We start from the raw sequence: 24862 nt of genomic DNA, 5'->3' as shown, positions 1-24862 counted from the left end.
TTTTACTTAATTTGTAGCATTTTTTAACTATTGTAAACCACATAGAACTTTATGGTCCTGTGGTATATAAACTGTTTTTATTATTATTATTATTTCAGTAACTCTCCCCTTTCTCTCTGTATCCATCACCTCTCACCTTCTCTCCTCCCCTATCCAGTCTCCCTACTCATTCTTATTCGCAAACATCTTACCATACCATAATTACTTAAGAACTCAAGGAGTAACAACCTTCTCCTCCTCTCCCCCCTCCCCCATGCAGCAGCATTAAATCCTATATTTGCTGGCAGGAATAGAAACATGATGGCAAATAAAGGCCAAATGGCCCATCTAGTCTGCCCATCTGCAGTAACCCTTATCTCTTTCTCTGAGAGATCCCACGTGCCTATCCCAGGTCCTTTTGAATTCAGACACAGTCTCTGTCTCTACCACCTCTTCTGAGAGACTGTTCCATGCATCTACCACCCTGAAGAGGTCTGCTGTACTGCTCAAGCCCCATCCTATGGCCACATGTCTCTACAACAAGGAAGTTGACAGCATGTTTTGGCCACCAAGGCTGGCAGTCCCGCACATGCTCAGCACTGGAGAAAGATAGTTATGTTCTGAACAGACTGTGATAGAGAAAGATTACAAATTGCAGCAGTCCAGGAGGTGGGTGAAAAACAAAGTAAGGAGTGACGATAATGATGGTTAAGCTTTGCAAACATCACTAGGGCTTCAGTCTATTCTGGCAATCCAAACTTAATATTTGTTAGTAGATTTTGAAATCATCTGAAGAGTGGATTTATACATGTTTTTTTTAATAATTTCTGCTGTAGATGATCATTTTACATTTTGCTGGTAAAATGTGTTATTTTTTTTCTGTTCTTGAGCTCTGGTTTTACCTTTGCAGTATTTGCATAAGCTTGTATAATTCTGTAAGAGGCCCTTTCACAAAAGGTTAGCACATGCTAACAGAATTAATATGTGCTAAATCAGGGATCTCAAAGTCCCTCCTTGAGGGCCACAATCCAGTCGAGTTTTCAGGATTTCCCCAATGAATATGCATCAAAAGCAGTGCATACGCATAGATCTCATGCATATTCATTGGGGAAATCCTGAAAACCCAACTGGATTGAGGCCCTCAAGGAGGGACTTTGAGACCCCTGTGCTAAATGCTAGGAAGCTGGTTCTATGATCCCTACGGGCTTCAAAGCATTTAGGGCTCCTTTTACTAAGCCGCATAAGGGCTTTACCGCATGGAATAGCGCCCGCTAAATTGTCGCACGCGATAGACCTTAACGCCAACATTGAGCTGGCATTAGTTCTAGCCACGTAGCGCACGCTAAAATGCTGCTTGCGCTAAAAACGCTAACGTAGCTTAGTAAAAGGAGCCCTTAGTATGCACTGAACTTTACTAAAAGGACCTCTAAAGGCTGAAAAGCAGGCCACATGTGAGAAACACAGCCACTTATACTTACCCCCTCTTCTACGAAACTGTGCTAGCAGTTTCTAGTGTGGGGAGCCGCGCTGACTGGCCTGTGCTGCTCCCGACGCTCATAGGAACTCAATGAGCAGCGGGAGCAGTACAGGCTATTCAGTGTGGCTCTCTGTGCGGTTTTGTAGAAGAGGGGGTTAGGGCCAGACTTACCTTATAGTGAAAGCCATTTGATATTACCAAGTCGCTGATGTTGTACAAATCTCTTGCTGTCCTTACCTTATCTGTCTTTGTTCTGATATTTGGCTCCAACTCTTAAAGGTGTTTAATTAATTATATTTGAGGGTTTTGTTCCCAGTACTCAAATTGTATTTATGCTCCTCCTTATTATACTGTATTAGGAAGTAGTTTGCTATTGCATGGTACTCAGAAATAGCTGGCAGGATAGAGGAAGTGGTCTTGTATCTATCTATCTATTTTATATGTTACTGTTTCTTGGTAGTTGGGATGGTAGATGTTTGGGTGGATGTGGGAAACAGAAGCTATCTATTCAATTTTGGGTTGTTGTTTTTTTTGTGTGTGTTTTTATAGCTATTCTTCCTTTTTCCCTCCACCAAGTCTGAGGATCAGTATCACAAAATTCATAAGTCAGCTAAGTTGGCTCAGAGAGTAATTCTGCATCATTGGATAAGGGGTAAATTTTCAGTAAGTCAATTAACTGGCACATATTTTTTTGCTTACATAATTCCAGATTTTTGTCAAATATAAGATACCTGGTTATGCAGCTAAATGTATCAGCATACACACAAACCATCTAAAATGGCTACCCATGACCAGCAAGGTATACAAAAAGAGCAACAAAAGAAAGAAGAAAGTCCTCGCCTCGAAAACTACAATGTTTAACCACTCAAAGAAAGCTTTCAATTATATTTGGTCACCCCGTCAAAGAATAAAAATGTCATCAATGTAGCATCTGTACAGGCGGATGTTTTCCTTGAACATATGATCTTATAAATATAATGCTTCGAAATTAGCCACAAATAAATTTGCTACATCTGGGGCCATAGTTGCACCCATTGCCGTACCTGTGATCTGTTGGTAGAACTGGTTTGAAATTCAAAGTAATTCTCAGTGAGTATGATGGCCGCTGGTGTTAAAATGAGCCGGTTGGGTATTCTTCTATCAAATTCTCTGTTGTGTAGGGTTTTTTTCAATTATAGATAAAGCTGATACGTGTGTAATATTTGTATATAATGAATTGATATCCAGGGTAACCAGAATGATGTCCTCAAGATCACTGTCAAAAGAGTCCAAAAGTGAGATCATGAGACTTGAGTCTCTCACATAAAATTCAATCTTCGGAATATATGGTGCCAGAAAATGATCAACAAAGATAGAGAAAAGTTCGAGAACGGATCCATTTGCAGATACTAATGGTTGACCAGGAGGATTGGTGATAGACTTATGAATCTTTGGAAGCATATAAATAGTTGGTCTTATCAGATGTGTAACCTTCAGCAAATCTTTCTGGGTTAAGAATCCTGCTGCAAAAGAGTGATCCACTAGCATAATGCAATACAAAGTTTAAAAAAAGAAAAACAGCTGAAAGATCATGAGTGCAAATATTCATGGTCTACTCTAGGTAATAAAATTACTCTGCCCAGGAAGAATAAAGAAGGCAAAAGGGAAGATAAATAGATCTTTGGCTTAATTTTCAAAACTGCCTTCTCCTTTTGTGGGGAAAGAGACAGAGACAAGGATGGGGAGAGTGACACAGTAACCGTCACTGCAGGAATTCCGCAGTTACCATGGTAATTCCCACGGTAACAGGAACCCGTTGCCAATTATGACTGGTATTACCATGGTAATGGCTGGCCATTCCATGGAAGTGCTGCAGGAATGGGAACCACTGCCACGATAATATCACAGCAATGGGGATGCAGGGCACCCTCCCCTGATACCAATACTGACCCTACCCCCCCCCCCCAATCCCTGGTGGTCTAGTGGCTTTTTCAGGAGCAGGAAAGAGCCCAACTCTTTCCTGCCCCTGCCACTGCTAGAGCATCGCTGGTCCAAAGAAGTTCATAATGGCTGCTGAGATTTCATGTGGCAGCCTCGTGAGATTCATAATGAGTTCCAGAGTTTAACTATTCTTTGAGTGAAAAAATATTTCCTTCTATTTGTTTTAAAATTCTTTTCATGTAATTTCATTGAGTATCCCCTAGTCTTTGTACTTTTTGAAAAAGTGAAAAAAAAAAGATTCACCTGTTCTACACCATTTAGGATTTAATGATTCACTTACCTGAGGGCTTATACTTACCTGGGGGCTTTGATTACCCAGCCCCAATGATTCTAGTTTAAATCCCTCTTCAGTAGGTTAACCAGTCTGATGCTGAAGATACTTCTTCCCTTCTTTGATAGATGCAAACCATCTCTGCTCAGCAGCTGTTGGAAAATCATCCAGGAAGCCATAAGTTCTTGAAGACCATCCATGCAGTCATATATTCATCTCCAGGATGTGAGCTTCTCTGCTTTGGCCTTTACACTTGACAGGGAGGATCCATGAAAACACCACATGCACGCCTGTCTGCTTCACCTTCTATCCCAGAGCCACAAAGCCACTTTTGATACATTCGGAGGGATATCTAGCAGTATCATTACTGCCAACATGGATAATCAGCATCAGATAATAGTCACTAGGCTTGATGAGTCTCAGCAAGCTCTCTGTAACATCTTGCATTTTAACACCAAACAGACAGCACACCTCTAAGGACATCATGTCTGGTCTGCACATGGAAGTATCTGTACACCTCAGAAGGGAATTACCAACCACTACTACCTTTTGCCTCCTAATTGTCATGGATCCAGGGCCAAATTAATCACTAGGCCAAGTAGGCACTTGCCTAGGGCCCGAAACTGTGAGGGGGGCCTGCTGAAGGAGGGCGACTCTCCTTATTTTTCTGCCAATCTTCTTTTGTTTCATGTTGGATTCTTTGGTGGACTCTTGCCTTGTTGTTTCGTTGCAAGTTAACATACATGGAATGGAATGTGCTAGAGTTACAGATTTGGTTGTTTATACATAGTAACATAGTAATATAGTAGATGACGGCAGATAAAGACCCAAATTGTCCATCCAGTCTGCCCAACCTGATTCAATTTAAATTTTTTTAAATTTTTTCATTTTAGTTATTTCTGGGCAAGAATCCAAAGCTCTACCCAGTACTGTGCTTGGGTTCCAACTGCCGAAATCTCCGTTAAAACCTACTGCAGCCCATCTACACCCTCCCAGCCATTGAAGCCCTCTCCAGCCCATCCTCCCCTAAACGGCCATATACAGACACAGACCGTGCAAGTCTGCCCATTACTGGCCTTAGTTCAATATTTAATATTATTTTCTGATTCTAGATCCTCTGTGTTCATCCCACGTTTCTTTGAACATATGGGTTACAGTTGGTTGTTGTAGAATGAGGCAGTTGAGAGGCGTTGTAAACTTGGTTATTAATATAGACATATTTCGGATAGTATTACTGCTTTACAAATATTTGAACACTTTTATATATGCATGGAAAGGGTTCAGAGTTAAAGTCCTGGATAAGTAGGTGGGAAGGGAAGGAAGGGGGATTTGTTCAGAGATGTTTGGGGGTTGCATAGAAGAAAAACTGTGCACTGTTATGCTAATCTTTGTTTGTTTTGAATTAAAAAAAAAAAAAGAAATACAAGTGGAAATAAAGAAGTAAATAAGAAAACAGATAAATGGGGCGGGACAGGGGCGGGGCATGGGTAGGGGTGGTGTATGGGTAGGGCAGGGCCAGGGGGCCCAGGAACTTGGGTGCCTAGGGTTCCTCGAAGAATTAATCCTGCCCTGCATGGATCCTGCAACTTTGGAGATTTTGAGCTTTGGTTCTTCCTCTCCCTGAGATGTTCCCATTTCCTCCACTTCCAGGACTGCATACTAGTCCTTTAGGTTTTGTTGGGTATAATGAAGATGCAGCATTTTAACCATATTTGTGGTGTGTAGAAACTAAATTCTATGAGAGAGGAACCTGCAGTAATAGTTTTTAAGCACAAGTACTGGTCAGCTTATATGTTAAAAGGGAAATGATATTACAAAGACATGACATTTATATATTTGTCAGCCTGTGCTTGCAGTTCCTGAGACTGGATGGTAATAACCTCCTGTGAGTTTAGCAGCGGGCTGCAAACTCCAAACTCTGACAATCCCCAGTGGGCCTCATTGGTTCACATTCATACAACCAATCTTTAGTTTTCTGTTTCTGGCAATAAGTTTTGGCTGCAGTTTCGGTTTCAGCAGAAAGTGTTTAGACATTTTTGGCAGCAATTTTAGGTTTGGCTGAAAATGGAAAAAAAATAACAGTTTTGATAAACATCTAATTAGAATCCTTTTTTCCTGAGGCAAGATATGCACATATCCCTGGATTATATCTAGGAACATAGGGCTAGATTCACTAAACTTACCGATCCTGTAAGGACGATAGTAAAACCCCATGCAAAATAGCCAAGCGATTGATTCACTAACAATTGCTTGGATATTTTGAATCTGGTTTTACAACCCTAAAACCCAACTGCTGCAGACCTGTCAGTACACAGCCTGTTGTTGTTGGGGTTTTTTCAGTTTTTTTAATGGCACTGATATTTTGTGTGTATTACACACACACAAAATATCTGGCCAATACCAAAAAAATGAAAGAAAAAAAAAGCCTACCCCCCCCCAAAAGTACTTCCTCCCTTCCACCCTCCCCAAACCCAAAAAAATGGCAGAAGGGATGCCAATTCCCTGCTGCCATTGGCGCACCGCGATTAAAAATATGGCAGGAGGGATGGCGACTCCCTCCTGCCACCGGATGCCCTGGCCCTCCCCCTCCTCGTACCTCTAAAGTTGGGAGCAGGAGGGGTGCTCAGTCCCTCCTGCTCCTCCGGCCTCCTCCTGATTGGCAGGGCGGGGTGGGACAGAGGATGGGGCATGGTGGGGTGGGTGCGAGCTAGGGTGGGGCAGGGGGCCCAGTGTACTTGTGTGCCTAGGGGCCCTCGACAAATTAATCCTGCCCTGAGTGAATTAATTACTGTTTTAAAATTGGCCAGGAATCGGCCAACAGAGATTGAATTGCTATCTTTAGTGAATCTAGGTCATAGGCAGCTGGTAATTCATTTGTCCGGAGAGGCTGGAGCAGAGGGGTACAGGGGGAGATGTTTGGCTGCACCAATTTTCTACTTAACTAATACTCTGTCAGAAAATATAATGGTTTTAAACCCTGGCTCAATATCTCTTTTCTCATTTTCTGTCCTTGTCTCTATTCCATTTTTCGTTTTCTGTTTTATTTTTTTTAATATAACTTCTTCCTTTTTCTAATCTATTTCAGTTCTATCACTTCCTTCTTTCTTCAGCTGCACTGCACATACTTTAATACTTTCTCTTCCCCTCTGTTTTTTTCTTCTTTATCCACTTACTAATCTTTCAGTCTAGTGCAATAAGCACATCATTCTTGAACCTGTGGGTTGTGTATCTCTGATCGCAAGATCTGGTGTAGTGAGCCTCATCTTGGGCTGTCCTGTAATTTCTCAGTTTTACTCCCTACACATGAGATAGAAGGAGCCTGTCTGTTCTGCTCATGTTTATTTCCCTATAATTTAATTTTTTTTTTTTGTTATCCATTCATGAGACGGTGCTGCAGAGGCTCCCATTCTCAGGACATCTCTGGTTGCTAGAGAACAGACTCTGAGGGTAGAAGTCTGTACCAAGAGGCAGTCTGTTTTGCAGGGCATCTGCATGGCTAGTCTGCATTAACAGTCCGGGATCTTAGGAATCGTTCCCTTGGGAACAAGGTTTGCTCCAGGTTTTGTTTGCAGAGAGCTTGAACATAGGCTGAGTGGCCCCATGGTAGTTTTTATCCAGGACTGGGTGCTGACTGTGTTCCTTCCCCCAACTTCGCATGTGAGTTCTGATGGAGGTTTGAGTTCTCAGTCCAGCCGGTAGGACTGAGAAGCAGTCTCAAGAAGCAAGCTATCTAGGTCTCAAGGCTTGTCTGAGGCAGAGGTTCTCTGGCTACAGTTTCAGTCTAAGCAGCTCCCAGCAACTAGATGGCACAATGAGTACTGGTTGTAACAACCTATGAGAGAAAAGTAATTTTTAAAGATTTCTGGGGCTAGGGCCAGGGCCCCCTACCTCTATAATCCTATTTCCTGAATTTTGTGACCCCTTATTTAGTTCCCACGGGCTGTTTATGGTGCTAAAATCGCTGCCAATGCGGCCATTTTAGATTTTTCAATTTTTGGAAAAAAAGCCTCTATCTGCCTCAAAACACTCGAGTTGGCTCAAAATAGGCTTAGATGGATTCCTCAGGCCAGGATACACAGTATTCATGCCAGATTTGCACTGGATGGCCGGCCAAGGACTGTCCGTGTCCCACATGCCACACAGCACATGAGGGAGGGCGGGAGCCACTGGCTTAGCCTTCTCAAGTCCTTCAAAAATCCTGGTTGGAGTTGAAACTGTGTAAGTGTGTACCCAGCAAAGTGCAGCTGCATATCTGTCATGAAACCTCAGAGTGGCACACAGGAGTGCTGGCATTGGCCCTCTGGGTGTCCTGGTCCGGCTTTTGCTCCAGAATTTATAAGCATGATGTATGAAGCATATTAAATTATAGTAGTCACAGTGACTCTTCAGGCAGTGGTTTTGCCAGGGGTTCTCCACCCTGAGAGCACAGTTTCCTCACAGCAGAGCCATGCATGAGATATGGGAGAGTAGTCAGAAGAGGACTAGGATGAAGTGAAGTCTATATCTATGCCTTTACTTTCCTAGTCTGGATCCTCAGAATTAGAAGATTCTGCATCATACCTGGGAAGACCAGGTCCCAACCAGGTGGCAGCCCTGGATCTCAGAGAGGACCCGACTGTGTGCAGGCTAAGCTCACAGCACTCTTGGAGATTATTACTGAGTCTCTCAAACCTCCACAGACTTCTACTGCTCAATGCTCATTTATGAGCAGCACTAAAACTCAGACCACATACTTTCTCTCCCATCCAGACATTACTAAGTTGCTGACAAATCATTGGGAGGTCCCGTAGGGGCCCCTTTAGGTGGCTAAGGCCATGATGAAACTACCCGATGGATGCTGAATTTCATCAGCTGTTTATTCCACCAATGGTGAATTCACTGGCGGCGCAGATTACCAAGTGTACTTCCCTCCCCAGTGAAAGGGGAGTGATGTTGACAGATGCACAGGATCGCAGGCTGGAATTTGTCCTTAAGAAGAAATTTGAGGCCATTGTGCTCGGGTTGAAGGTGGTGGCAACTGCGTCGTACATCACACGTGCTTGCCTCTCGAGGTTATGTCATGCTTCAGGAGCAGATGCCAACACAGATCCCCAGTTCTTTATGTCAGGAGTGGATTATGTGGCAGATGCTCTGTATGATCTGTTCATGGTTCTGAGCAAGGTTTCTGCATATGCTGTTTTCACCCATAGAATAGTTTAGATCAGACAGTGGGCAAGAGATTCAGCCTCTAAGGTAACGCTGAACAGATTGTCTTTTAAGTGTCAATTTCTCTTTGGTAAAAGGCCTCACAACCTTATGGCAAGTGTGCAGGATTGTAAACTGAAGTCTTTACCAGATAACAAATCAAAGACCTCTAGGGGAGGTAATTTTCATAGCTCTAGGTCTAGGCACTTTTGCCAATACTTGGGAGGACCTTCTGTACAGAGATTATTTCAAGGCTCAAGAAAGAGGTATGGGGGTGCTAAGCATCCCAAGTGCTCAGAATATTGTCCCTTAGTCACCCCCAAGAAGCAGATCTGATGCCAGGTTGAGAGCCCTACTGCCAAAGATAGGAGGGAGGTTGTCAACTTAATGGGAAGTGTGGGCGAAGATCACTTCAGATCGCTGGGTATTGGATATTATTCAGGAGGGGTTCAAGCTCAAGTTCTTTCAACCCCTTTCATACCTCTTTGTGGATTCTCCAGCAGGAAAGCTAGAAAAAGCAGTCAGAGTCCAAGCGACAGGAAAGTGGCTACTAGATCCAGCAGCCATAGAAGCCATCCAGACCGCAGAGTCAGACTTCAGCAGATACTCCATATACTTTATTGTGCCCAAAAGAGACTCAACAGACTGAAGGCCGATTCTGGATCTGAAGTTGGTCAATGCTGCCCTCAAAATACCAGACTTCTGCATGGAAACGGTGAGATCGGTCATTGCCTCCATGGTGCTGAAGGAATTTCTCAGCTCACTGGATTTGACAGAGGCCCATCTGCTTATCCCCATTTTTCTAGATCACAGGAAGTTCTTGAGGTTCCATGTTTTTAGTAGCACTTCCAGTTCTTGGACCTTCCATTTGGGCTGGCCACAGCACTATACATCTTCACCAAGGTGATGGTCGTAGTAGCAGTGCAACTCCGCAACAAGGGGATACAAGTGCATCTATACCTGGGCTGGGTCATAAACTTCCCAAAAAAGTCACCTGGAGCTCACACAGTTCCTAGAGTATGAAGGACAACATAGATTTTTCTCCCAGAAATGCTCTCATCAGATCAAAGAGTTTTGGGACAAGCCAGCACCAATAGCTTGGCAATACTTGCAGGTGCTTGGGTCAATGGTGGCAACTATAGATGTGATCCCCTGGGTGAAAGCATATTTATGTCTTCTCCAGCACATTCTCTTATCCCGTTGGTCCCTACAGATAGATGCATTGCAGATGCCCCTGCCTTGGACAACAAAAGCGTGTCACGGTTTGAACTGGTGGCTGGAGCCATAGTATCTCTCCTGGGGAGTGCTGCTTCTCATCTCTATTTGGGTGATTCTGACAACATGTGCCAACCTTTATGGTTGGGGAACTCATTGCGAGAATCGCCAAATACAGGAACATTGGTCTCCCTCACAGAAGTGGTTCATCAACTGATTAGAGCTGAGAGCCATCTGTCTAGTGCTGCCAATGTTCAGAAGCTCACTGCAGAGCAAGGAGATATGAGTTTTCTTGGACAATGCAACACTGGTAGCCTATGTCAATCGACAGGGAGGCACCAAGAGTGCTCCTCTATGGTTGGAGGCCCAAATGCTATTTCAGTGGGTGGAAGCCACCTGTTGGTGCTCTTGGCAGCACACTTAGTGGAAGTGGACAACATGCAAGTAGATTTTTTCAATAGACTCTGGATCCCAGAGAATGGACTCTATCTCAGGAAGCATTTTACAGCATTGTGAGTTGGTGGGGGTGTCCGAGGTTTAACCTAATGGCATCAGTGACCAACAAAAAAGAGTCATGATTTTCTAAGTGAAGATATGAGCCAGGAAGCACCGGTCTGTATACCCTGGTGCAACTGTGGCCACAGGCAGGGCTCCTGTATGTGTTCCCTCTATGGCCCATGATAAGCAAAGTCTTACGAAGAATAATGTTGCATCCGGGGCTGGTAGTTCTCATCATACTGAACTGGCCGAGGCATCTGTGGTATTCAGATCTGGTCCATCTAAAGAGGGACCAGGGTCTCAGACTACCCTGTTATCCAGTGTTACTCTCTTAGGGCCCAATTGCCCTGGAGGATTCGGAGCACTTTTGTATTATGGCATGACTCTTGAGCGCACAGCCTTAGCACACCAATGCTATTTGGAAATGGTGATTACTACTCTTCTAAAGTCCAAAAAGCAGACAATCTTGGTCTCCTATGTGAAGACCTGGAAATGATTCCAGGGCTGGTGTGCACAGAAGAGTGAAGACCTGGTCACACCAGTTTCTCTGGTCCTAGTTTTCTTTAAAGAAGGGCTGGAGAAAGACCTAGTGGTTGACTCCTTCAATGTACAGTAAGAAGATATCTCATGCTTCAGATCCCAGTTGAATAAAAAGACATTGTAAATCAGAGGTTCTTCCATTAAATGTACATTGTGTAAAAGGATTATTTGATGAATTCCCTTTTACTTGGAAGGAAGATGGTATTAAATATTTAGGAATATGGATTAAAAAACGATGAAAATAAATGAAAAATCTTTATTATTAAAGGTCACAGAGATGTGTGAGCAATGGAACCCTTTACATTTGTCTTGGTGGGGGAAAATTCAAATGGTCAAAATGATGATTTTGCCTGTAGTTTGCTACCAAATGGGTATGTTGCCAAATGGTATTCTGGCAAAATTTATTTGGCTAGGGAAAAAAGCAAGAATTGCTTTAGTATCTCTACAGAAACCAATTGTGGAGGGAGGGGTAAATGTTCCCAATTTTTATAGGTATCATCAAGCCTATATAATGCGTCAAGGTAAATACATAATTTACCTTTTCTCCTTCTCTGCCAACAGACACAAGAGAAGCTCTCATTCCTACTTCGTTCCCCCCCCCCACAATTAGACGTTGTAAACTGAAAAAATACCATGAACACCTTCTTTCACATCAAGCAGCATTGTGGGGTAAAGACCTAGGTCAACTGCTTTCGCCCACTACTTATGAGGAATTCAGAAAACGTCTAAAAACTCAACTGTTCCTAAAGTATCTAGACAATTGACCCACTCATCTTCTTTCTCTTCCATAGTGATTCCTCTGTCCTATTAATCTCTTTCTCCTCAACAATGCATTTCTGGTCCTATTAACTCTCCTCTTCCCCTTCCCCCTCTTAAATTCAATCAATTTGTACCTTGCTTAATCTATTGTAAACTGCATAGAACTTAACGGTATTGTGGTATATAAACTGTTATTATTATTATTATTGGATCTTCCCTGAGCTCTTGGAACATCAGCCAGACTGGTTATATCTTGAATGGAAAATCATGTCCCCGATGCCACTATCTCATATATTAAATATTAAAATACCTAGTTACGCTAAGGACAATGTGATTTTATTGGACACATGGAAAACAATTATATTTATTGATAAATTAACAGATGTCCCTATAATGAAATCTACTTTGCAGTCCTTATGGTTAAACTCCAAGATTCAAATAGGCAGTGCTGGGATCGCTTGGGAGAATTGGATACAGGCAGGTATTCGGACATTAGATGATGTTATATCTAATGGAAATCTGCTTGATTTTTCACAACTACAACAATCATTTTGGAATTTTAAAATCTCAACAATATAGGTGGTTGCAACTGAAGCAGGCTATTCAGAGTGGGTTCCCTGAATGAAAAACTTTAAAAACTTATTTTAGTCTGCAGATCCTTTGCTACCAAACTGATCTAGTAGGACATCAGGCTGCCCAGTGGTACAAATTGATTTCTGGATTTTTGAATAAAAAGCCAAAAAATAGTCTTAGAGACATTTGGAGCATCGAGATAAAACAGTATACAGTATTTCTGTAATTCGTTGGCCACAAATTTGGACTTGGAGATTGAAATGCACAGCGTCAGCATCTATGAGACAAACATGGTTATTTTTGTTACATAGGATTTTCTGGACCCCAGTTCGATTAAATAAAATAGATAGTTCTAAATCTAATAGATGCTGGCATTGTCATATTGATTTAGGGACTTTGGGTCATAAGACCATAAGAACATAAGAACATAAGAAATGCCTTCACCGAATCAGACCCTTGGTCCATCCAGTCCGGTGATCCGCACACGCGGAGGCCCAACTAGGTGCTTCATAATGAGACCTTGTTTGCCTGTATCCCTCAATGTGATTTGCAAGGAGGTATGCATCCAACTTGCCCTTGAATCCTATAATGGAGGTCTCCGTCACAACGTCCTCCGGGAGAGCGTTCCAAGCGTCCACCACTCGCTGTGCGAAACAGAACTTCCTGACATTTGTCCTGGGCCTGTCGCCTCTCAACTTCAGTACATGACCTCTCGTCCGAGTCACATTTGACAACGTGAATAATGATGCATCTTGCTGGATTTTATCTAGTCCTTTTAGTATTTTAAACGTCTCTATCATATCTCCACGCATTCTTCTTTTCTCCAGAGTGAACAAGCTCAGTTTTCTGAGGCGTTCTTTGTAGCTCAAATTTCCCATACCTTTTACTAGCTTTGTAGCTCGCCTTTGTACCCTTTCCAGCAGGGTTATATCCTTTTTAGGTAGGGAGACCAGTGTTGGATACAATACTCCAGGTGTGGCCTGACCATTGCTCTGTAAAGCAGCATTATGACGTTAGCCGATCTACTTGTGATTCCCTTCTTGATCATGCCCAACATCCTGTTCGCTTTCTTTGCAGCCGCCGCGCATTGTGCCGACGGTTTCAGTGTCCGGTCTATCAGTACCCCCAGGTCCCTTTCCTGTTCGCTCTTGCTCAATGTCACACCTAACATTTTGTATTCATGTTCCTTGTTCTTCGTGCCTAGGTGCATCACTTTGCATTTTTCTATATTGAATTTCATCTGCCACTTTTCCGCCCATTTCTCTAGCTGGTTCAAATCTCTCTGGAGTTCTTCACTATCCATCTGCTATATTTTTGTCCTTTTATATTTATATTTTGGAAGTCAATTTGGGGACAAATAAATCTGATTTTAGACTCAAATGTTCCACTATCATATGAAGCTATAATTTGTGGAACTATATTACATGTAAAACCCACTTTAAATAAATATAAGATCCGTCTTTTTATGATCATGACAGGCATAGCCATTCAATTGGTCACAAGTAACTGGAAAAATCACAACAGAATAAGTTACACATTTTGGTGGGTGAATGTATGCACTACATACAGATATGAAATAATTAATGCAGAGTGTAGAGGATTTAGTGGTGTATTTAATAGTTTGGAGCCCATTGACTAAATTTGTGGAGTCATAAATGTCTATTTTTTTATTTTATTTTTTCTGTTCATTTACCTTTATACATCCATGGGGAGAGGGGGGTTGGAAGGAGGAAATAAAATATTGATGGTGACACATAGATAACTTTATTCTTCATTTATATTATATATTATGTTATGTTATTAATTGTAAGGAATCTGAAATTCTTGAATGATATATAAGTTACTTATGCAGATAATAGTGCAATGTATGTAGTATCGAATGTTCTTTTATTTGTTTGGCACTGTTTTTGGTTTTAAAATCAATAAAGATATATGAAAAAAAAGAAGACATTGACCTCTTACCTAGATGTGTCCAGATTTTTGAAGGAAGCATTACATTTGCATCCTTCTGAATGTCAATCGTTCTCAATGTGGAGTCTTAATCTCATTTTGCAGGCTCTCACTAGAGCTCCTTATGATCATCATTGATGGCATCATTGATGGCATCATTGATGGCATCATTGATGGACCAGACAGTTAAACCAGCATTTTTAGTGCAGTCACATCAGCGCATCAAGTGTCTGAACTACTGGCTTTATTCTGCAGAGAACCATTTCTCTGATTTTCAGAGACGGGAATAGTTTATAGTTTATTCATTTATAGCCTACCTTAACAAAGTGGGTTCAAATTTACACATATAATATATGTAGATAACAAACATCCATATAAATACAAACAATTATAAAACTCTCCCCTTAGTCACAATGTCCAGCGTCAAACTGCACAATGAAAGTTTCCAAGTTTATTTAAATTTTAATATACCGACCATCAACGTGTACCTGGCCAATTTACAAAGCTAAAAATTTTAAAATAAATTTTAGAATGGGGGTAGGGAGAGATGTGAACATTAAATAGACAAAATACGATTACGAACACGAGTTTGAGGGGGAAAAGTGAGGGAAAAGTAATAATTACATCTTTAAAACAAAGTAAAAATTAATTAAGAGGAGGGGGGGCGGAAGAAAAAAAAACACCAGGGAGCGTTCAACACCCATACCCATATTTCATTTTACAGAATAAATCTCATTTTAACAATCTTTTAAAAGTATTCAAGTCACTCCGTTGTCTTATATATAACGGAATATTATTCCTGTTATTAGGAAAAAGTACTTATTCTACTTGTTTGTAATCTCATTTACTTCTTAGTTGGTATGTACAGGTCTCCACAGTCGGCCGAGTGTAAGTTTCAAGACGGCATAAATGGCAAAATACTATCGAACAAATATTTCGGTACCTGCTGATGTACACACAAATATATTAACAACATCAATTTGTATTCTATATTCTACTTTTAACCAGTACAATTTAATACAGTATTCCGACACATGGTCATATTTTGCAATCCCAACAAGGCTCGAATAACTCAATTTTGAGTTACATTTAACGAATGTATCGCATACAGTCCCCTCTTTCTTGCTGAAAGTAGTCTCCAGTTTTCATATCAACCAGGAAATATGGTTGCCAGCTTTTACACTCTCAGGATCCAAGTAGAGTGACAAAGCTTTGAAATGTCTGGATATCCACAGAGTGTTGCTTCCTTATCTAGAAGTGCCGAAAGAATTTTGACTGTTGGGTCATCTCTTTGTGATGGCAGGTACTGGCCGGGGAAGCAGAGATAAGGTTTTGTGGGGGCAAGGCTGGGGGTATAATGGGGTGGGGCTGGAGGCAGAACAGGGCGGGGCTAGGGCAGTAGGAGCGGGGCCATGTGCCCCAATTTTTATGTCACAAAAAAGGGTAACCCTATCTAGAAAGTATGGGGAACCAATGTGCCTCCAAATGTATCCCTTAATGCTGCTAGCCAGGTGGAAAGGGGCTAAATGGTGGTATAGTAAGGGGGGGCCAGACCACCCCAGGCAACATCTTTGCAGGAAGCACCAGCGTCTCTCCTCTTCCCTGACCCTCATGTACCTCTTTAAACATTTGCTGGCATGAGCAGCACCTGCTGCTAGCGCCGGCCTCTGCTCTCTCCTAACCTCAGTTCCTAGTCGTGGGACCAAGACATAATGTCAAAAGGAAGCCATGCTGCTCGCACTAGTGAACATTTCAAGCGATATATGGGGGGGGGGGGTGCGCGCTCAAGCAGCAGGGAAAAGGAGGGGGCGCTCAAGTGGCGATTCCGGTGCCACAACCCCAGGCTAGACAAGCTTTAAAAGGAACAAAGCTTAATTATAATAGCCTGGGTATGGATTAATTATCTCAGTTCTGTTCCATTTATTAGACAACAGAAAAATAGCTGCATCACATTAAAAAATACCAGGGCAGTATGGCATATAAACTAAATTACTGAAGATATAAACACCTGATGCAGCTCTGTTTTGGCCACTACCAGCATCAGGAGTATACAAATCACAAATGGGTTTTTAAGCACTGATTAGAGTAGACAATCGCGTCAGAGGTAACATGTTACCAACGTGTAGAGCGGCCTGCAAGGTTCACTATAGCTGGCCGCGATCCTCACCAGGCTGCTTTTGAAGAGGAGGGCAGACACAAACAACCAGGAAGCCAGATGCTGGACAGGGGGAGCAGGTAAGGGGTACTGCTGTACAGGGGGAGCAGGGAAGAAGTACTGGGGGAGGTAACAGGAAGGGAGGCCTACTGCTGTACAGGGGGAGCAGGGAAGAGGTACTGTTAGACAGGGGGGTAGGTAAAAGGAAGGGAGAAGGCCTACTGCTGGACAGGGGGAGCAGGGAAGAGGTACTGCTAGACAGGGGGAGGTAAATGGAAGGGAGAAGGCCTACTGCTGGACACAGGGGAAGTAAAAGGAAGGGAGAAGGGCTACTGCTGGACAGGGGGAGCAGGCAAGAGGTGGTGGTGGACAGCCGAGGAAAGAGAGAGACAGAAAGAAAGACAGACAGACAGAAAGTGGCCAAGGAGAGAGAAAGAAAAACAGACACACATCTATTCTAGCACCTGTCAATGTAACGAGCTTAAGGACTAGTACTAGAATAAATTGGCATTGGCATGCCCTCTTATGCCATGTCATTGGCAGATGTAATTTTCTGTGCCTAGGTATGCTAAACGAGGCGCATAATTTATAGTATTCCTTAAATTACACATGTAACTGAGAAACATGCTCTGCCACACAATTTCCCTTCTCCAACTAAAATCAACCCTTGTATTGAGCATGTAAAAGAATGTGTGCTGTGAACAGTGTGCATACGTTTACCCACTGTGGAAGGAATAAGCAATATCAGACTATACTTTTATGTGGTAGCAACCCTACATTTGTTCTTGCAATGATGGAGGAAGGATGTGGTATATTGAACATTAGAGCATGCTTTCTGTGTGCCTCCTCCTGGGCTGTTTTGTTTACAGATTTTGTGAGCAATACTATGGAGGGATTAGAAGGAAATAGTTTATTTAAATTTTGATTAAACTCTTATCCAAAGATACAAAGCATTGTACATAATAATTTAAAAATAGCTGGGACGATGCTAACATTTGCAACACAGTAGACAACCCTAAGGCAACAAACAGGAAAAGAAGTGATCCAAGAACACTCCTGTAGTGATCAAATGCTTGTCAACTAATTTCAGTGCAAAAAATTTCAGTTTTGCATTTGGTGTTCAGAAAGATAAGGGGAGAGGAAAGAAAGTACGTGTAGCAACTAAAAGAGATACCTCAGGGTGATAGTGTCTGATCTTAGTAGAGCAAAACAGTGTAATGAGGCAGCAGTTAGAGCCAAAGAGATGCTGAGTTGCATAGGAAAACTAGAAGAATAAAAAAGGAATTCAGAAATTGAGGAAATTAGATTATTTTTTGGGAGGGGAGATTTGAGGGCTGAATGGGGCATTGTTACTCCAAAATGATTTTAATATTCAAATGACTAAGGGTTAAAGTATTTAACTGGATCCTCGGGGAGATGGCCAGCTTTCACATGCATGGAGCAGCAGTTAAAATGAAAAAGAAAGACAGTATTGGGGATAATCTGCACAGAGTGCCAATAACAACTCTAAATGTAATTGGTCTGTGATCAAGCATTAGAAGTAACTTTCATAGAGGAGTAGTTGCAGCTCTAAAAGGTAATAGTACAACAAATGGCATAACCTGGCTCCTTAAAGTACAGTATTAGCCTTCTTTCTCAAAGGGATAATGCGAACAATTTGGAGTCAATATTCTGCCGCTGGTGGTGAGCATTTTGCCAACTGCCACCAGCATTATTCCCAGATATTCAACGAGAGGCCATGTCCAGGCTTCTGCACTGAATATCCAGTTTATATGCGCTAGCTAACTCACGGCCAGTTAAGTCAATACAGTATTCAGAACTCAATCAACCATGGATTGCTGCATAAAGATAGGACTGTTTTATGCGGGTCCCATTTATGCAGTTACCCTGGCTGGTTAAATGCTGAATATTGGCACTTAAGCAGCCAAGTGCTGTCTTTGCCCTTGGAATGCCCCCAAAATAGCCAACTTTCACTGAAAATTAGCAAATAGCCCTGAACAAGGGATTTAGGGCCCCTTTTTTCAAGCTGCGCTAGAGGTTTTCAGCACAAGTCAGTGTGGTAAATGCTCCGATGCTCATATAATTCCTATGAGCATTGGAGCACTTACTTCGCTGGCCCATTCTAAAAACCTCTAGCACAGCTTAATAAAAAGGGGGGGGGGGAGGGGATTGTCAGCAGCTGTTTCTGGCCAGTTAGATCATTTTGACTATCATAGTAACATAGTAGATGGCGACAGATAAAGACCCGAATAGTCCATCCAGTCTGCCCAACCTGATTCAATTAAAACATTTTTTTTCTTCTTCTTCTTAGCTATTTCTGGGCAAGAATCCAAAGCTCTGCCCGATACTGTGCTTAGGTTCCAACTACTGAAGTCTCCGTCAAAGCTCACTCCTGCCGATCTTGATGGGCTGTAGCCCTTTTCTGCCGTCATCTTTCTATGTTTCTATGATCTATACCAGGGGTGCCCACACTTTTTGGGCTTGCGAGCTACTTTTAAAATGACCAAGTCAAAATGATCTACCAACAATAAAAATGCTAAACATATATATATATATTTATTTATTATATATACACACCGAGTGTACTTTGTATTTATGTTCAAATATTTTTTTATTATACAGCCCCCCTCCCCCGAAGGCCTGACCCCCCCCTGAAGGTCTGCACATTCCCCCTCAAAGGTTGACTTCCCCCCCTGAAGGCCTGCACTACCCCTTGAAGGACTGCACTCCCCCCCCCCCCCGAAGGCCTACCCTCCCCACATCCATTTACCTAATTCCAGCAGGGAGCAGTCTTCAGAGAGGATCGCTGGTACTTTAGCGATCCTTGCAGGTTGCCATAGGCCTCAGGAGCTGTCTTCCCTCTGCCCCAAGCCTGTCTCTGACTTAGAGGAGGGGCAGGACCACGGCAGGGGGAAGACAGCTCCTGAGGCCTATAGCAACCTGTAAGAATTGCTAAAGTACCACCTGCCACCGGCCGTCTCCCATTCGTCCCCTTTGGAGATCCCCACAGGAATAAGGAAGTTAAATTAATAGAATACTTAGGCACAGAAAAACAAAGAAATACCTCCAAGAACTGCCCCATAAGAACTGCCTGTCACAATGCTCATTAGTGGAACTGAATAAAAGACAAGTACAATGGATTTAGAAGGGGGACGATCCGCCCGGGTGCACGGCTTGGAGGGGTGCACAGCCGGCCAGGTCCGGGTCATCCTGCCTTTCTTTTCCCCCGATCCGCGCTCGGGGCTCGCGCCTGCCTGGTCCCGCGCCGATGCTCGAATGGTGCCAACTCCCGCGAGTCTCGCGATAGCCAACAGCACCATTTGGGCGGCGGGTGCGAGCCCCGTGCGCAGACCGGAGGAAAGGAAGGGCAGGAGGACCCGGACGGCTGTGCATCCCTCCAAGCCGTGCACCCGGGGCGGGGGCGGACCGCCCCACCTCGGTACGCCACTGATTGGGAGGCCGATTTTGGGGTTTTTAAAATTGTATATCGGGCAGCATTAGGCCTCGCTCTTACCTCAATCATTACAGGCGCTTCTATTTCTTGTGATGCGCTGAGCTCCGTCCCCCACCGACCTTCACCCCGCCCTTCCAGCACTCTGATTGGCCAGCGTTCTTTAAGAGGCGGGCCAGTCAAGAGGGGAAAAAAAGAGAAGGGAAGAAGGGAACCTGCTGTGCGATCGACTGGGGTCACCTGAGCGAACGACCTGTCGATCGCGATCGACGCGTTGGGCACCCCTGATCTACACCATCCCAGCCATTGAAGCCCTCCCCAGCCCATCCTCAACCAAACGGCCATATAAAGACACAGACTGTGCAAGTCTGCCCAGTACTGGCCTTAGTTCTTCAATATTTACTATTATTTTCTGATTCTAGATCATCTGTGTTCATCCCACGCTTTTTTGAACTTTGCCACATTTTTCCTCTCCACCACCTCTCTCGGGAGCACGTTCCAGGCATCCACAACCCTCTCCATAAAAAAGAATTTCCTTACATTGCTCTTGAGTCTACCAGCCCTCAACCTCAAATTATGCCCTCTGGTTTTATCATTTTCCTTTCTCTGAAAAAGATTTTGTTCTATGTTAATACCTTTCAATTTGCACATATGGGAGGGTTTGTCCCATCGAGCTAGGAATTTTCTTTTGAATTTTTGACACGAGTGCTGGGGGGAAGGGAGGTTGGGGGTGGGGATGGTTAGGGTTTGAATCTGTGAAGGATTCACATGGATGACTTTCTTTTGTCTGATTTGTTTGGCTATATTACTATGTTTGTTTGTTTTATATGCTTAAATAAAAACATTTGAAATTTAAAAAAAACCAAAAAAACCCCACCTTTCAATTACTTAAACATATGAATCATATCTCCCCTGACCCTCCTTTCCTCTATTCTAGGGTATACATATTCAGGGCTTCCAATCTCTCCTCATACGTCTTTTGACACAAACCTCCTATCATTTTTGTCACCCTCATTTGGACTGCTTCAAGTCTTCTTATGTCCTTCACCAGATACGGTCTCCAAAACTGAACACAATACTCCAAGTGGGGCCTCGCCAACGACCTGTACAGGGGCATCGACACCTTCTTTCTTCTACTGGTTACGCCTCTCTTTATACAGCCCAGCATCCTTCTGGCAGCAGCCACTGCCTCGTCACACTGTTTTTTCACCTTTAGATCTTCAGACACTATCACCCCAAGGTCCCTCTCCACATCCATGTATATCAGCCTCTCACCTCTCACCTCCCAGCATTTATTTGCACTGAATTTTAGTTGCTAGATATTAGACCATTCCTCTAATTTTTGCAGATCCTTTTTCATGTTTTCCACTCCCTCCTCGGTGTCTACTCTGTTACAAATCTTGGTATCATCAGCAAAAAGACAAACCTTACCTTCTATCCCTTCAGCAATGTCACTCACAAACATATTGAACAGGATCGGCCCCAGCACCGAACCCTAAGGGACTCCACCACTCACTTATCCTTCCTCCGAGTGACTTCCATTAGCCACCACCCTCTGGTATCTGTCCGACAACCAGTTTCTAATCCAGTTCACCACTTTGGGTCCTAACTTCAGCCCTTCAAATTTGTTCAAGAGCCTCCTATGAGGAACCATGTCAAAGGCTTTGCTGAAATCTAAGTAAATTGCATCCAGCATATGTCCTTGATCCAGTTCTCTGGTCACCCAAAGTGGACTATCGACCGGTATGTTTCTAGCTCAGAGTGGTAGCTACTAAGTTGTGGTTTATATAGTCTAAAAACAGAGTAGATGACTGATTAGAGTGAAATGAAGGTGGCAGAAATGCCAAAATGGAATTACAATTCTCAATAGAACAGAGGGAGAGACAAATGAGTGAATACAGAGGAGTTAGAGAAAGGAGGAAGGCTGTGCATTACAGGCTAGCACCAGTTGTATTCCTTCATACCTAATACAACAACAACAAAAACATAGCAATGAGGATATTCTACATAGTAACATATTAGATGACGGCAGATAAAGACCTGAATGGTCCATCCAGTCTGTCCAACCTGATTCAATTTATATTTTTTTAATTTTTTCTTCTTAGCTATTTCTGGGCAAGAATCCAAAGCTCTACCCGGTACTTTGCTTGGGTTCCAACTGTCGAAATTTCTGTTAAAACCTACTCCATCCCATCTAAACCCTCCCAGCCATTGAAGCCCTCTCCAGCCCAGCCTCCCCAAACGGCTATATACAGACACAGACCGTGCAAGTCTGCCCAGTGCTGGCCTTAGTTCAATATTTAATATTATTTTCTGATTCTAGATCCTCTGTGTTCATCCCATGCTTCTTTGAACTCAGTCACCGTTTTCCTCTCTACCACCTCTCTCAGGAGCGCATTCCAGGCGCATTCTAACCTTTTAGTAGAAGAGTCCCAAACTTAGGACAGCAAGAAAGGTTGTCCTAACCTTATATGATTATCTAGCCAGAAATCTGGCTGAATATTGCTGCTATCCTGATGGTCACCACTGAATCCAGCCACTTTACAGATATTGGTGCTGAATGCATAGATTTATTTCAGCTGTGGCAATTGGCATTAAATAAAATAATGACCTTCCCAGCTGAATATTAACTTGAATGGCAGATGGTGTTTAATGTGAGCAAGTGCAAAGTGATGCACATGAGATACAGAAACCCAAACTATAGCTAGGTGATGCAGGGTTCAACATTAAGAGTTATCGCTCAGGAAAAGGATCAAGGTGTCATCATTGAGGATACATTGAAACCCTCAGTTCAGTGTACAGTAGCAGCTAAGAAAGCAAATATAATGTAAGAAATTATCGGGAAAGGAATGGAAAGCAAAATTGAGAATGTTATAATGCCCTTGTATCACTCAAATATTGTGTGCAATTCTGGTTGCTGCATCTCAAAAAAGAAACAGCAGAATTAGAAAAGGTACAGAGAAGGGTGACAAAAATGGTAAAAGGGATGGAACAACTTCCCTATGAGGAAAGGCTAAAGTGGCTAGGGCTCTTCAGCTTGGAGAAGAGATGGCTCAGGGGAGATATGATAGAGGTCTAAAAAATACTGAGTGGAGTGGAACAGGTAGATATGAATTGTTTCTTTGTGCTTTCCAAAAATACTAGAACTAGGGGCCATGCAATGAAGCTACTCAGTAGTAGATTTAAAACAAACTGCAGACAATATTTCTTCACTCAGTATAATTAAATTCTGGAATTCATTCCTGTAGAATGTGGTGAAAGAAATTAGCTTAGCAGAGTTTAAAAAAGATTTGGATAATTTCCTAAAACAAAAGTTCATAAGCCGTTTTTAAGATGGACTTAGGAAAACCCACTGCTTATTCCTAGAATAAGCAACATAAAATCAGTTTTACTCTTTGAGATCTTGTCAAGTACTTGTGACCTGGGTTGGCCACTTTTGGAAACAGGATACTGAGCTTGATGGACCTTTGGTCTGTCCCAGTATGGCAGCTCTTAGGTTCTTATGATTTCTTGCACAAATTTATAAGTTTTGTGTAATTGATTACTGTAGTTGCTAATTTTCATCTCTCTTTTCCAGCACTGGTTCCCTCCATGACCATCAACATAGATCTGGAAATGATCCCCATTATTCCCAGGAATGTCAGTCAATTTTTTGGATACAAAGTGCTACAGTTTGAAAGAAATAAGATGACACGGTGAGTGATGTTAGAAATAAAGTCTCAGCAAAAGGAGGTTCCACAAGAATAGGTGTCTGATTTGAACTTTCTATGAAATGATCTGTTACTGTGATAGGAAATTTCTTTTAAAAAAAAAAAGTCTCATCTCTATTCAGGGGCTTCATAAACAATAGATTTCAGCTAATAACTCAGCTATTCTTCCTTGTTTTCTGCTGATTCTGTACCTTGTTTCTCTTAGGATAATTGTTGGGGCCCCTGGAGGAAGAAATGAGAATGGGAGACTGTATGAGTGTGACTTCTCCTCACAGTCCTGTGAACCCTTGAACCTGAATGGTAAGTTGGCTCAAAGTAATAAAACAGGCCCTTTTTGTGGCATACTTTGGGAAAATGTCTTGCAGAATGGCAGTGAAATTCAAGACTCGGGATATATTCTGTGATTAATTCTGTCGCACTCAAGAAGGGATTAATTTGTTACCAGGAAGCTTAATTTGGTGAAGCCCTACAAGATTCATTGCCTTTTTCTGGTTTACTACACCCTCTATGGAGGTAATTTCATAAACCTTATGCAGAGATACATTGTTTAAAAGGCCAGATATATGTATGACTGATTTTATAAAGGGCGTAACTTATCCAAGTTCCTAAGTTTATTTTTTATTTACTATCCCACACTATGGGCTTTTATCTTCTAGGTGGTTTATAACTCTAATGAAGGGGAAAAGGGATAGTGGCATATCAGTGAGAAACAGAACATGAATAATGAGGATAGGGGGAAGAACTTCAAATATTTTGTACATGTGCAGTGCAAAATGCTGTGAGATTTATACCGTACATATGTAAGCATGTTCTGAATATTCCTTCCAAGTATACAGTACATCTAGTCCATAATGTATTAGGTACTTTGGGAAAATGTACAATGTAAATTTATATTCGTCAATAGATTCTCTATATTCTCCAGTTTCTCATGTAACAGTACATTGTCCTTAATCAGATTTGATTAGCACCTTCTCTTGAACAGAGACCTAGAATGTTCCTCCTGCTGCTTCATAGAAAGGTACATTTACAGTCCTACACAAGAAAACATATGCCTTTATCAGTTAGGCAATACCAACTGTCTTCTTACCAGGATCTAGATCTGATGATTCACTCCAGTTTC

The 24862-nt window shown here is 42.4% G+C and overlaps 1 protein-coding gene across 1 annotated transcript in view; it reads left to right on the top strand.

Moving 5' to 3' along the window:
* ITGAL (integrin subunit alpha L) overlaps positions 1 to 24862 on the top strand; it is a 164139-nt gene that overhangs the window by 16783 nt on the left and 122494 nt on the right. The window contains exons 2-3 of the mRNA XM_033946954.1: positions 23610 to 23727; positions 23948 to 24042. Coding sequence (XP_033802845.1) covers positions 23610 to 23727; positions 23948 to 24042 — 213 coding nt within the window. The remainder of the gene's footprint in view (positions 1 to 23609; positions 23728 to 23947; positions 24043 to 24862) is intronic.

This window comes from Geotrypetes seraphini, chromosome 5 (assembly GCF_902459505.1).
Source record: "Geotrypetes seraphini chromosome 5, aGeoSer1.1, whole genome shotgun sequence".
NCBI classification, from domain to species: Eukaryota; Metazoa; Chordata; class Amphibia; order Gymnophiona; family Dermophiidae; genus Geotrypetes; species Geotrypetes seraphini.
The sequence above is the reverse complement of the archived record's forward strand: the minus strand, read 5'-3'. Positions and strand labels throughout refer to the sequence as shown.